This window comes from Drosophila serrata, unplaced genomic scaffold (assembly GCF_035046125.1).
Source record: "Drosophila serrata isolate PLE 108 unplaced genomic scaffold, ASM3504612v1 contig_362, whole genome shotgun sequence".
NCBI classification, from domain to species: Eukaryota; Metazoa; Arthropoda; class Insecta; order Diptera; family Drosophilidae; genus Drosophila; species Drosophila serrata.
The window spans coordinates 1,669,403-1,684,558 of record NW_028257260.1 but is presented as its reverse complement, the minus strand read 5'-3'; the positions used below and the strand labels follow the sequence as shown (position 1 = coordinate 1,684,558).

Here is a 15,156-nt window from a genome sequence, read left to right as displayed (position 1 = left end):
TCTAGCACTAAATCTCGATTTTTTGGCTTTTTGTTTTGAGATAGACTTCATAAAGTCACAGTTGTAACTTCTTTTAGAAGAGACAGACGAAGGGTCTCTCTCCCTTACACTCTTATGTTTCATAGAGTTCTAAATCTATTTTTTAGAGCTTTTATATTTAAAACTTTAGACATTTTCCCAGTATACCTGCCTTACGAACTTATAATATAGATAAATCTTAATATCAGAAATCAGCCTCAAAAAAGCATTTAAATTTGATTTACCCAATTATTTGTCATTGAAAATAATATAAAAAATAATTTAATAATGAAACACAATTATAAAACATCCTTTTTGATTTCAATAAACTTAATAGGAATTTTTTATTTCTGGAAAGCAACATTTAACGTTTTTTTTGTTGTGTTCTTTTAACATTTGTTGGCAATCGACATCGCTATCGTTATGGCTATTAAAATTATTAAATTTGTAATATACAGATATACATATATATTTATATATAATTATTTACAGAACTAAGACTAAGTGCTACCCTGTAGTGGTTGTAGTTTGATTCCCGCCCTTCCTTGGCATTCAGTAAGTAGATATATATCTTTAAATGATAAATGTATACAGGCGCATCATGTGGTTTAAGTTCTTTGATCCATTCTTTTTTTTTTCTTTTTGTCTATTTACAACTTGGGACTAGATGCTGTGTGAAGAACTATATGTTTTTATATATATATTTACGTATGTACAATGCGAGAGAAAAGTTTTGCTGATCAGTGAATTGATCAAAAGGATGGTGGGTCCTACGAGTTAAAAATACTAGCTGCTTAAAAACAAAGTAAATACAATGCCAAAATGCTTAGCTAAGCTGGCAGTTGGCCAAACCTAACCAAATGTTTATAAATGTGTGTCCAATATTTAGCAGTAAATCTGTTGAAATTTAAATAAACTAGGCTTAGTTTTGAGACACACAATTGGTTAATTTTGGGGGAAAATTACAATAAAGATTATAAATTCCATCTGTGTCACCTTCGACTCTGCCTAGAAATCATAATTTGAAACATTTTCAACACATAAGTTAAGTAATATAGGTTTCGCCACTCGAAAAGTTTGCTGATTAACAACATATCGAAATCGTATAGTTAAGCATTTGTTTTCTGTTTTTTGTTTCATGTTTTTCGGTGTGTGATTTTGTTTTTGTTTTTGTTTTAAGTGGGTCAAGTACAGAAATCCGTTACGCTGCCAGTTTTGTTTTGTTTTTTGGGGAAAAATCTCTTAATTCTCTCTCCTCCATCACCACCTGCTTAACTTCCGCTTAAGCTTACACTTCCGCTTCCGCTTTTACTTATGCTTTCTCTTTCGTCTCCGTTTCTCTACCCTTCCCCACCTAGATGTGCAAAGTAGCTCCAGGCATGGAAACTGAGCTACAGGATCCTGCCTTGGTCGATGTCTGCGGTGGCTCCAGATCCTTGGACTGATCCAAATCAATGACCAGGCAATCGTAGGCCGGCGGCGGCAGCTCAAACTTGACCACGCTGTCATAGCTGGGCGGCAGGGAGTCCACAATGCGCAGCACATCGTTCTGGGAGTTGATCTGCAGGGATAATAACAAAACATATATATATATATCTAAATGGGAATCTTCAGTATATAGTAGAGACTCACATGTGGCATGGCTCCATTGGTGGCACGATTGCCCGCCTCATCGATGGGTCCCGCCCAGATGCAGACGCCCATCCGATGCGTCACATAGCCGCAAATGATCACACTGATCAGCAGCATCCCAATGCCCAAGGCAAAGACCAGCCACCGGGATTCGGCACTATTATCCCGCAGATTCTTCTCCAGCTGCAGGGCACAGAGTATAAGCACGGGCACAGCCACCATGGCCACCAGAAGGTCCACAATGGGACGCTGGGTACTGGGTCCAGCATTCAAGGGACGACGTCCAGAACCCACAGCAGATCCAGAGCCCATTGCTGATCCCCCATGGAGGCCCAGCGGATGGGAGCCGAAATTCTGGCTGCTGCTATTCGGGGTCAAGGTGGAGCGAGCCACCACCGTGTTGTGGTTCTGTAGCACCATACTGAAAAAAAAAGAGGGGCAATTCTGGGTTAAAGAGTGTATAATTGCATATAATTTAAACAATTATTACAACGTTAAGAATATTATTTCAAGAACGTTGGAGAACTTTGTAAATATATAAAAAATGCATAGAATGTATATCAGTTGGTAAGTAATATAATAATTACAACTATTATATTACAACCATTGCAATCAAATAACAACAACGTTGGAGAACTTTTTTAATAATTTATATATCTCAACAAGCAATATACATTTATTTGCATTTGTTTACTAGTACAAAATAATATCTAAAGTTGCTTGTAAAGAATATATATAAAAAATAATGATAAATTTATTATCACAACGTTGGAAACATGGCGAATTTGTATAATACTTTTTAGAAACAAAGCAGCTGCCAAAGAATGTATGTTTACACATATCAGAGAATGTTTTTTTTATTATTTTGCTATATAAATTCTGGATCCTTCGGAATTTATAGATTTATTTTGTATTCACTTTACCACAAATGTTGAAATTTTATTAACATCAACAATAATTTGAGGTTTTGTTTCTACATTCTCAAATAATTAGCAACCAAAATATATAATAAATAAAAACTTAAAACGGAATGTGTAATATATTTATTTATATTTTTATTTTTTGCTTATCTCTGTCTGAAGGTAATTTACTCCGTGTAGAGACTCATGTTTATTCTATGGGAATATCGTCTAATTGGTGGCTCTCAATTGTTAATCCTCAATGAATAGGCATGGGACTTGAAGCGATTCCTATCCAACCAGACAATGGATCATTATCTCTGCATTAGATTAGCTTCGAGCTAATTTCGTAATTTAGGTATATAAGAAAACCGAAACTAAATATAAGGTTACTAGGGTTATATTCAAATGATATTTATAGATTTAAAGCTTTTATATTAGTTGTAAAATATGGTATGAGATTTCTTTACTTTAAGTAGTTTATAGAACTTAATAGATAATTTGTTAACTTTATGTAAAGTGGTCACACTCAATTAATATTAAATTACAAGAGTATAAAAAACATTACGCTTTTGTCACAAATTTAATAAGTATTTAATCTCTTCAGTTAGTTAGCAATCAAATACTTTAACAGTGATCTAAAGAGACTCCATTAAACCAATATTTAGCTTTTAGCATCACTTATATTTTAAAGCTTCGATAGAGATACTAAAAACCAAGCCGTTAAACCTTTCTGACGACTTAAGTGTAATAATGTGTGAGTATACATTCTTGCTTAATTGATGTTTTTTTCGATAGGTTTGGCAAATATTTTCCTGTGAATCGTATTAGATTTATAATATATATAAACATTGATAACAAACGCTGCCCGTTCCAATAAAATCAACTGCGTCACAGAGCGAAGCGAAGGAAATCAAATATTTGCTAAGCATTTCTCGTTTGGAGTCCAATTAACATTGGTTAGCATTCAATTGCCCGGCCAGATGTATCATATTCCGATATCTATATGTATGTATTATTTATATATATAATGTATATGTGGTGTGTATGTTGTGGTCTTTTATAGTGAGTACAACTCGTACCTGGGATCAAAGGCATTGCTCAGCAACAAGTCGTAGACAGCGCGCATTTCGATAAATTTTTGCTTTTCTCCTGTACAATAGATCTATATTTTTGATTTTATTGATATCAATTGCTTAATTTATTACGAGGTTTTTCTATCTCTTTCTATTGTTAATTGTTAGCACATTTATTTAAGTGATTTTAGAGTCTAGAAAAAACGATGCAATCTTTGATATTTTAGACACCGATTCGCTTTTACATATCAAAAGTCGGAAAAAATTTAATTTTTAATACATTTACTTTAAAATCAACTAATTTTACTTATGTTTGTGTAGTATTTTTTATCAGCTTGTAATTAAACAAGCACTTTACATCAATTTTAGAATATCCTCTTCAATTTAAAATGTTTACACTTTATTATTTCCTCTGTAATTCTATTGAAATAACAAATTATTATGTAATTATTCTATAAACAAATAAAAAACAATAAACGTTTAACATTTTCTCCATCTATCTTGGAATTTCTCGACTGGAATTAATTTGTTTCTATTTATATTATTTTTCTGCATTAAATCTTTGAGACTACACTTAATTTATTTATACTTTATATTTTTTTAGTATTTGTTTTTCTCTTGTTTTGTTTTATTTGTTTTTCTTCGCCTTTTGGTTTGTAATTTATGTGCATTTTATTTATAGTTTTGTTGTTATTCAGACGTTTTAGCGAGGAGCGGCTTTATGATTCTGTTTTCCCCCGGTTCATAAAAATCTTACACCAGACTTACACCAGAAAACAGAGATAAGAGCGAGATCACATGGCGTATACTCAATCTCGCCAAACTATAATAATTCTTATCAATTTGCCAGAACAAAAGGAGAAAACTGTTCACTTGGGTGATAAGGACAATGCACGTGATTTGTAATCCATATAAGGCAATTATTAATCACAGAATTAAAACAAAATAATAAAAACCGAAATCCACAAAACACCATGAGAATTAAAGTCAGTTCGATTGGGCTTAAACCAATTCGTGGCGATCAGAGCCGGTGAAATGTTGAAGTCCGACTGGAAAAGCCTCGAATAAAAAACTGGCCCTATAGCATAATCAACACAATGCTCGCAGCGGTGATCGGGAAATGCGGTTTCAAATGGACTTTGCACATACCCTGGGTGGGGAAAATATATGGAAAAACCCATGGTTTCTACTTAGTATGGAGGCATTTAAAAATAAATGTTTTTTTCTTAATTTTAACAATTTTAATTTCTATTCAACTAAAATTTACTTTGTTAGTCTTTTTATTTGAAATAGTAACTTACTAAATATTTTATGGTTCTGAATTTTAAGTTTTTAATAGCAACTTTTAATTGTGTATGATATTGTACTCCGATTTTCATAAGGTTTTTTGGCTATATATCAAATTTGATGAAAATCTGTTAAAAACTGAAAAAGTTATAATTTGTTTTCTTAAAATATTCCAATTGTTCCCATGGCAGCTATATATATGTATATATATAGTCCACCGATTCGCCACGCCCCGACTTATATACTAGTAATATTATTTAGAAGACTAACTCCATAGTTTCATTCAAATAGCTTAAATTTGTATCGAAACAAAACTCTCGCACATTTGGCCTATGATTCCCAACTAGTTTTAACATCCCCGGATCGAAGTGACTCCTGCCAGCCAAGTCTCAGATATGTGTTGTGTTACAAAAGTTGCAAGTCATTGTTTATCAGTGTTTAAAGTAAGTAACTGATCATACATACTACTTACTTACTGTTAAAAGTTACTTAATGTTCAAAGAGACTTACGATACTTCCTGGTCTAAGGTAATTACTGATTATAGATATAATCATATTTATATTTCATTTTTTTGCACAATTGATTTAGAGTTAAATGTATTTTATGTATATATTATATTATATTAATTTATGCACTCTTATACACCTATAGCTTAAAATCTACCTATTTTTTACAACCTAAAACACATGAATACCCTTTTGCTTTAGAATACCCTATTTAGGGTATTATAATTTTAGTCAGAAGCTAGAAACGCAGTGAAGGAGTTATTTCCGGCCCTATAAATCATATATATTCTTGATCATCATAAACAGGCGGATCTTTCTAGCAATCTCCGGAAAAAAAACAAATTTCTTATGAAAAAAAAGATAAGGCGTTACATCGTTAAAATTTTTAAAAATTGGCAAAAATTTAAATTTTTTAAAATTTAATACTGCAGATTTATTAACCACATAAAAACTAACACAGGAACGGTTTCTGAATTGAAATTAATGCACGTTTGGCTAAGCTATGGATTTTTAAAACTTTGAAATCCAATACAAAACATTACGTATACGTAATGTCGCTCCAACCAACATAGAATATCACGTATACGGACCATTGTCCTACATACCCAGGATAATCTTCCTTTAAATAGCTTTAAACAATCATACTTTCAGTGATTTATTATGGAACTGGAATATAGTTTTATTTATATAGTTTAACGAGTTTATACTTTTAGTAATTCATTTATCATTTTCTTGTTATAAATATATTTATATTGTGTAAAGCTTTACGTTTCTTAAGAAGTTTCCTAAACAGAAACCTGAAATTATTGGAACTTAACTGACAATTAAATTATAATTATTTATTTAATAAAGCCTATTAATACAACAGCTTTGTTTAGTTAAGTTTGTTAAAATTTTAAGCTTATAAAACTAAGCATAAAACATTGCTCATTTAAAAGGTTAATATATTAAACGTTAGCTTTGTATAAGCTATAAACTCTCTTTGAAAAGCAAAAAAAGAGGTAGCACTCGCCAGCATTGAATTGCATTTCATTTCAAATGCAAGCTAAGCAAAAAATTAATCCAAAGAGAATATATAATATTATTATTATATTATCATTATTATAATCCCTTGTCATTTAGCTTTATCTTTGGGTAGATACAGCGATTGCCCTGTGGCTTCTCAAATATTTTGAACTTTATCTGAAAGTTGTTTGAACTCTGGCAGCAGAGATACAAGATACCAGATACCAAATATCATCCGATCTTGATTAACGCTGAAATGCTAAAGATATCTTCTGCAACGGAGAATCCATTAAATTCTCGCCCTTTCAGACAATGAAAATTTGCAATTATAATTTCGGAAACCCGTCGAGTGTCTCATGAATGAAAGCACCCAGACCTCGCCCGATGCAATAGATACATTTAATTACATCTTCACTCATCTGCTCATATGACAAATGCAAATATGATAATGTTTATATATACTATATACATATACACACTGATAAGACAACGCCCCGACTTTCCTCAAATACAACAGCGGTTGTAAAATGCTTGTCATTGATCGTTCCCCGAGTTCTTTTGTTCTTAACTGACTTTGTTTTTGACTGATTTAGTGCCTTCCTTAATTTATAATGTCTGGGGGTATTTTTTTTGTGCTTTCTCCGTTATAAGTTGACTTCGATTTGCGTAAAGAAATCGGAGCTCATTAACCTGTGCCCTGCTCTTGAATTTCCCTCGAAATATAAATATGTTTCCCTCTGCCAGGCAAATCAAATCCTATAAACAAGAGGCATTTTTCCACTAATTCAAGGCATTCCAATTTGTCTGTGTTTACAGGCAAAGTAAGCAAACTTTAATATATGGTATGTTATAGTTTATAAACAAGTTCATATTGCCACAAGAACTTTTGCAAAATAGTCGCTAAGCGGGAATTATTTATTTAGAAAAGTTGAAGAAGTAACATATTTTCCAAGAAGTTTTAGGGTTTTGCTTGCTTTAAATTACTTGAAATTAAAATGTTTATTTTTTGGTTAATAGTACTTTAATTAAAATTTTTAAAACATTAAATGAATCATTTTGTTCTCAAGCTACTGAAGTGTATAAACTTTAATGGAGAAACTGAGCTGGCGATGATAAAAATGTAATCTTTTTTAACTTCCGTAAAGCAGTTTATCGACTTCCGGTTTGCCTAGTGCCACGTGACGTATGTATATATTTATTTTTTAATATTTATCAGTTCGAAAATAACAACGAGTCATTGACCAGATGTCTGATATTATTTATCTTCCTAGAACAAGGAGATATATATACAGATATATCTCTTTATCGGTTGCATGTGCAGCCCCACCTGACACGGCAGCTAACTAGCAAAAAAAAAAAATAATAATAATAATAACACAAAAAAGACACAATTGAAAAAAAGAGAATAATAAATAAATGTTTGACTAAAATACAAATTAGCTGTCAGTGGTGACGACGCCCACAAGAAAAACACACGGCATTAAGGGAAAACCAAAAGGGGAAAAGCCGGCCAAGAAAAGCTGGCAAAAAGCTAGCAACTATATTAAAATATATATATAAAGATGTATGTATGCTTGTATATTATTTTATTAATGTGGCAATTACCCGGACTGAGCTTGACTTTGAAAACCGAGAAGAGAAAGACAGAAAGAGAGAGAGAGACTTTGATCGAGAATCGAGCGTCAGCAGTGGCCCAGAAACCCAATTGGAGTACAAATCAGCCAAGTGCAGAGATCACACACCAGAACACACTAAATATATATGGAATATATATATATATATACTCAATTTATGCACAGCATATCGAATTTCTGATGACTTGCCGTAAGTTCTTTTCGAGTGAGATGCATTTCTTGATTGTTATCGCTTAATATGCATTTTGTTCTTTTGTTTTTTTTTTTTCAACCACGGAGACCTTTAAATTTTTCTCTTACTTTTAAAAGGGAAATATATATGTATATAATATGTATAGAAAACCCTACACTGGGAAAAGGTGTGCAAGATTTACACAGAATTACCCCTGAAACCGCAACAACAAAGTAATAAATGTATATGATTCGTATGAATTTCCCTATTTGTTTTTTTTTGGCCAATGCCGTCATTCCGTATACTATAGCTATGAATCAGACATATATATACATATATATATATAAAGATATCCAGATATCTGTAAAAACCAGATTGCAGTTGGCCTGGAATCTTCTTAGCCATATCAGATAAGGCCAAAGACTGCAGCTAAATCCCCTTAAAAAAGATATAGATATATACTCTATATAGCTGATAGCCCTGTAAGTAATACATATATGGCAGGGAATTTTTACATTGTGTTGTTTATATAGCTCTGATTGCACATTAGTTGCCAAGGCAGGAATGCCTTTAATTGTTTAGAATTTAGCTGGATTAAATATCCAGTAAATTCACCTGTAAGCTTTTGAGGTTAATTGCTAGATACTATGACACAAACAATAAAGTAACATTTTGTTATCTATACAATCTGTAAACTTATTACAAATTTAAGCTAGGAAGAAAACTCTGCAAGTATTCTTTGAGCTCCCTTTTTCGTATTCCAGAACAATGCACAATTTAATTAAAATTCCTTTGGCAATGCTCCCGACCTCCCTCACCATTAACCAATGTGTGGCAATCTATATAGCACAACAATTTCCTTAATTGCCGCGACAAAAAAAAAGCGTAAAAAATAAGAAAAAAGAGAAAAAAATCATAAAAACTAAAGCAAAAGCGGGGTGGTGGGATCTTGTTGAAAACCGACGCCCACAAAATTCATGGAAAGTGTCTGGCCCACTTTGTCAGGGAGTCAAAGTCGGATATATCATACAGCCAGGGTCAATATAATAGGAATGTATTTCAACTGGCCATATCTGGCCTGCCTTAGATAAAACCAAAACAAATTGATGCGAAACTGGAAATTAATCAACTAATGTAAAGAAGAGACTTTTACAAATGAAATGCTTGTTTATGAGATTTGAATTATATTTGGAAAATATTTTTTGAACATACATATATGGTGCCTAAATAATCGCTTTAGAGTCGTGATAAAGAGAACTTGTAAGGAAATATCAAGGTTCTATTCAGATTGTTGGGCTATCCCATTCGGTTTTCAGGATAGACCTTTATTAGAGCACTGCTCCTTTAAAGTCCTTTTGATGCCTCTTCAAATAGCTTGGCTCAGGGTCCTTATCGTAGGGCTTAAAGTTAAATGAAACAAGATTAAGCCCTATAATGTTTGTATTTGTTGTATTTATAAATAAATAGTAATAATAAAACATACATATTTCTAAGTTTCCTTTTCATAACCTTGTTGTTAAACTTCTCTTTGCACTTGGAATCAAACAAATCTTAAACAAGAAAAACCAAAAATATAAACATTAACTCACCCATTTGTAAGTTCTTTGTTGTGTCAATTTAAATGTTGATGTATTTAATTATTTGGCAACAAGCTAAACAATTAATTTGCAGCCACTTTTAGTTTAACCACCATTGTAGAAAAGTACATTTATAAGATTTAAGTGCTTTACATGAACCAGAAACATTGACGATTCCACCACATGGAAGAAGGCATTATTAATGTATTAATTGATCAGATCCGAGTGCCGCCTTAATTGTGAATGAGATAGGGGAGTGGAATTTATTTGTTGATTGACTGATTCGACTTATGACTACAGTGAAAGCTTCCCCAGAATATACATATATCTTGTTGGTCTTCTTCGCCTTTATTGTATTGTATTCCCTGCCTTTGGTCACGTAGAAAAATCTTTAATAATTTCTTTTGGAAACCATTGTGAAACTGTGTCTTCTATATTCTATTTTCTTTACTCTATAATTTCGTACAGCAGGTGACAAAGCCCTTAAAAAGTATAGAGAAACTTTACAATGCAGAAAAACATATTCAACAGACATTGAATAAGGTGTATGACCGAATTATATTGACTATTTACTTTAAAAATTATTTGAAAAATTATATAAAAACTAAAAAAATATTTAATATTTAATATATATAACTTAACAAATTGCAAAAGGGTATATAAACTTTGCTGGTCCAAATTGTTTATGATATTTGTTTCTCGCTCTGCTGGACTGCGCAAGAAGTGTGTATGTACAAAGAGACTATATATAGAAACTAATGTTGAAAAAAATTGAATTTATTTTTTTTTTGCCTGCTATCAATAAATTTTATTTATCTGTTGATGCTCTTGTTGATTCTTCTCATTTTTGAGCTTTTTGTTTTATTTAAAACAAAAGCATTTCATTTAATTGTTTCGTTGGAAGTGTGGAATTGCTTTGTGTGTGTGTGTTTTTTCCGTATTCATCAGGCTTTTTTTGTAGAGATTGTAAGGGATTTTTCCAAGGTTCCAAATGAAAAAACACATGTTTTTCAAGAAATTTCCCATAGATTGTTACATTAATTTGGCCAAATTTCAAACAGAAAAAAATTTGGAGAAGTCATCCAATCCCACAGTTATTTTAAAGAAGGGTTATTCATGAATTTTTCTTAATGAGTTTTATCACCGTTTTTAAGACTATATTTTCAGTAATTTTGGGTGGTAGCAAAACCTTAATATTGTATTTTTATAATTATAGCAAATGTACTGTACAAAACAATTATTTTTATGGTTGTCTGTATTATTATTTATATGACTGTAACCGTAGAAATATTTAAACTGCATAATGCCTAAAGTAATTTTTACTTTAGGATAGACCATTTAAAGTGTGGAATTGATTAAATACACCAATCGAATTTGTTCTGTACATATACATACACAGAAATAATTTTAGCACAATTTTGGGAACAAATAAATACATACCAGCATTTTTTGCTCAATTATTTTAATAAAACAATGTTGTGCAGTAGAAATACCCTCAAAAAAAATCATTAAAACTACTGAATTTCAGTTTTAAAAACATCCTCAAATTGATTTTCTATAATCTATCTTTATTTTATTTCTCTCTGTGTATATGTTCAAATATGTAGGGGGAAAAACACGTACATATGCACATGAGTTTTCCTCTGCCCCAGTCGCTCCTTTAGCTTTTCCCCATTTGATGCATTTTATTTATAGCCCTAGAAATATTTTAGGGGGGTGGTGAGGGGGCTTTTTTAAAAGGGTTGGGGGGGGGGCTATTGGCGGTAAACATATGTTTTTTGGCATCACCTACACTGAGAAAAAAACTCAAACGTCAGGCTAGAATTAAGTTTATGATCTGATGATAAAACCGATATTGAGAGCTCTCTTAATATTAAATTCTAATTTAAATATGTAATATTTGATGTGATCTAAATAAGTTCTTTTAATGGTAAATTCAGTTTTGGTAACTCTAAGTTTTAAAATATTTTCCTCTCTCTTAAAGCTATCTAATATTTTGAAAATTTGATTTCTTTGGTGTACTCACTCGAAAATGTTTTTATTTTCTTTTTATTTTGGCCTCTTCTGATCTTTGTCTCGTTTTCTTGTCTCACGCACTGCTTCTTCTCTGTTTTTCTCACTTGTTTCAGGTTTGCGATTCTCCTCCGCCTCTAATGCTGCCACTTTATTCACATTTGGGGAGCAACCAAAGAAAACCAAACAAAATAAAAACAAAAAGGCACAGAAAATGTATCTTTTTTTCTGAATTGAAAATTATGCACGCGCTTGTTTCAATTGTTTTTTGTGGAATTTTTTTTTTTATTTATATTTTTAAAATTTTAAATGTGATTTCTTCTTCGTTTTCGGTATGTTTTTGTTATTATTATTATTATTTTATTATTGTTTTGTTATTTGGATTATTTGCGGCTGCTGCTAATGAGATCGTTGGCACAAATAATTGCTGCAAGTTGAATGGACTTCCTTTGCGAGGGGATTCTTCTGGGAATTCTTCTGGGAATTCTTCTGCTTTTCGGGAGAGAGTATACCCCTTCTTCCCGCCGTCTTATCGGTGCTGACTTTGGGTGTATTCGTAGTGCTCCTTCCTGAAATTGGGTTCCTCGCCACGCTCAGAGAAAACCCAACGCCTGTGAACCATTACAACAGATCTTCCAGGCGATCCTGATTCTTCCCTCCTTTGGCAGGATTCGGTTCAGCTTGAAGCAGTCTCTTTCTTCTCTCCAATCCTTCTTTCCGTCCACGATTCGTTCTATCTCGTTCACTGAACTTTGGAACACGACGAAGATATTGCGACGACCGGTCTAAGAGCAGGAACTGCCTTCATATACACATCTCGCGTATATAGAATTCAATTTTTGTTATTTTCTGTCTTATGTCTTGTGTGTTTTTCCGCCTTCGGTGCCTCTGTCTGTCGGTCTGTGCCTCGTATTGCCGTTTCGTACTTTCTGCGGACTGAATATCGAACCAGTGACGATGAGTGCTGAGAAACAACTGTGAGATCGCAGATTGCGGATCGTGGATTGTGGATTGTGGATTGCCGCTGCCAGCTGCCAGAGCTTCTGCTTCATCTCTCTCGCTCTCTCTGCCTTGGGGCCTCCCCCCCTTTGTGGGGAAGATGCTCTGTGAGTTGCACGCTCTCCATTCTGCGGTCTCCATACTCCGGTCTCTCCGGTACTCTCCACACTCCGCACAAGAAATTAGTGATGACGCCAAGAGATGCTGGTGATCACTGTGAAGAGATTCACTGTCTGCAATACCAATTCTTTTCTCCAGGCAGAGGAAGTCAAAGGCAAGTCACAACAAGTGAGTAGGAACATGTTGGTTAGGAACATGTTGTGCAACATATGTACCTTTGTGTTGGCAACACATGTTGCACAGCCACTTTATTGTTGAACAACTTTCCAGATTATTGAATAATTATTTTAAATTTTTATTACATATTCATACATATTCAATATATTTATATGATTTATTTATTTTGTACTTATTTTAATTATTTCTATTTTCTAGTATACATACGTACGCATTATTTCCTACTCAAAATATAGTTTGTACTTGAGTTGGTGATTATTCTTCACTTTAAAAATTATTGGGAATATATTAAAAAAAATATATATTATATATAAATAAGTTTGAAAGTGATTGTAAGAAAATATTTAATTATTTCTATTTTTAGTATACATACTCAAAAAATATATTTTGTATTTGAGTTGGTGATTAGTCTTCACTTTAAAAAATATTGGGAATATATAAAAAATATATATAAAAAAATATATAATATATAAATAAGATTTAAAAGTGATTGTAAGGAAATATTCTGATTATATTCAATGATTATTGTCACTGTGATTCTGAAGTCTTCACAAAAGCACAGAAATCACAGTGAACCAGTCACAATCACTGGGGACAACAGCTTCCCTATCTACATCTGCTCCACACAACTATTATTATTGCTTTGCCGCTCTCGCTTTGGGGGCTCTCTTTTGTGCACACAGTAGGTCAGCAATGATTAGCCTATGTGAGAATCGTGATGCCAATGAAGCCTTTGTGACTCTTAGCTTTTTTTCTCCCTCTCTCTATCTCTCGCTCTACTGCCACACTGTCTCGCTCGCTCCCAGCCGTCTGCTGATAAGAGATGCCTTTATCTGATTGCCAATGTGACACATTGAGGCGACGATGGGCCAACGCTTGTTATTGTTGGTGCTTTACGATCTGCACACGCACACACAAAAGCTATATATACTGATAAGAAGAGGTGTCTTTGGTCTTCTATCTTCTGGCTTCTTATCTTGCGACTCCTTTATCAGCCACACATTGTGTGTGGGATAAGTGATAAAATTTTGCACTTACCGGTATTTATTTGTGGCTTTTTTCGAATAGTTTACTCGCCGAAATGTTCATAAAGCTTAGTATAAGTATATTTTTGGGATTAAGGTATATCATCTAAGCGGTGATTTTTTTATGAATCCCAGGAAGAGCATGTAAATCCTTTAAAGATTTCAATAGAAATAAGCAGCAGTGCACTCAAAGTTTTAGGAGGTAAAATTTTGGAGAATCGTATATGTGATTAGATTTCTGATATAGCTATAAGTTTTATGTAGAAAAATTAAATAATCTAATTATTTTGTTAAAGGAATACTGTAGCTTACCTTTTCCGTTATCAGCGAAATACATTTTTGAAAATCTGTCAAACTGGGAACAATAAAACCCGATTGCGTCATCCAAATATTATTTTCTATGGTATTAAGCTCGTGATCTGTGGAATTAAAATAAATGTGGGTCAATGGATTATCACTGCCCCGAAGTGAGATGCCAAATAGGCAATTACCCTGGGATACCCAGGGGGGGTATGTGATCATAGATCGTAGAGAGAGATAGATATAGGCATTAAGAGAGAGAAGACAGGATGATTTGCTGTACCGTTACAAACAGATACATGAAGTTCGATGAACACATGAACCAGTGAGTGCAATGACTCGTAGAAATAGATCCAATCGGAACTCATTTCCAGGTAAAACACAGGCAGAGTGAAAGAGTGAGACAAGAGACAGCTCCATTTAAGGTTTTACAGCAAAAACGTGATCAGCATGGTCCCCTTTTGACCCCCTCCGTGGACGCCCTGTAACCACATCCCCTTGAAAGCAGAGTCGGAAAAACTTGTGCAAAATGCTGGTCACGTCCCAAGCCTCTGTATCTGTATCTGTATCTATAGCTGTAGCTGTATCTGAAGCTGCCTCTCGGCATCTGCCGCTGCCCGTTGTATCTGTATCTAACCCCAAAGCCCTGCGAAAGCCAATTAGATAAGTCTTGGCCATATTCCGGGCGACAAATTGATAACAGAGACACCGACCG

General features: G+C 33.3%; 2 protein-coding genes across 3 annotated transcripts; both read right to left on the bottom strand.

Annotated features, from left to right (window-relative positions):
- Positions 1 to 330: 330 nt before the first annotated feature.
- On the bottom strand, positions 331 to 12,826 carry LOC110180635 (uncharacterized). 2 transcript variants are annotated; one of them, XM_020948328.2, is made up of 3 exons: positions 11,834 to 12,826; positions 1,651 to 2,071; positions 331 to 1,579 (listed from the first exon to the last, which is right to left on the bottom strand). In XM_020948328.2, the coding sequence occupies exons 2-3, from the start codon at positions 2,068 to 2,070 to the stop codon at positions 1,373 to 1,375; spliced, it is 627 nt and encodes a 208-aa protein (XP_020803987.2). In that variant the 5' UTR covers position 2,071; positions 11,834 to 12,826; the 3' UTR covers positions 331 to 1,372. The 2 variants fall into 2 exon arrangements, with proteins under 2 accessions (XP_020803987.2, XP_020803986.2); XM_020948327.2 differs by lacking the exon at positions 11,834 to 12,826 and adding an exon at positions 3,632 to 4,704.
- On the bottom strand, positions 12,252 to 12,442 carry LOC110180641 (uncharacterized). Its single transcript, XM_086839119.1, has one exon. It carries the CDS (start codon positions 12,440 to 12,442, stop codon positions 12,350 to 12,352), a length of 93 nt encoding a protein of 30 aa, XP_086695245.1. The 3' UTR covers positions 12,252 to 12,349.
- Positions 12,827 to 15,156: the final 2,330 nt, after the last annotated feature.

What these genes read in the sequence shown, in the direction of transcription:
- LOC110180635 (XM_020948327.2), bottom strand. Translation starts at nt 3,678, where the DNA reads ATGCGCGCTGTCTACGACTTGTTGCTGAGCAATGCCTTTGATCCCAG. An exon ending in AGCAATGCCTTTGATCCCAG is followed by an intron (nt 2,072 to 3,631) that starts GTACGAGTTGTA and finishes TTTTTTTTTCAG; the next exon opens with TATGGTGCTACAGAACCACA. An exon ending in CCAATGGAGCCATGCCACAT is followed by an intron (nt 1,580 to 1,650) that starts GTGAGTCTCTAC and finishes TTATCCCTGCAG; the next exon opens with ATCAACTCCCAGAACGATGT.
- LOC110180641 (XM_086839119.1), bottom strand. Translation starts at nt 12,442, where the DNA reads ATGGTTCACAGGCGTTGGGTTTTCTCTGAGCGTGGCGAGGAACCCAAT.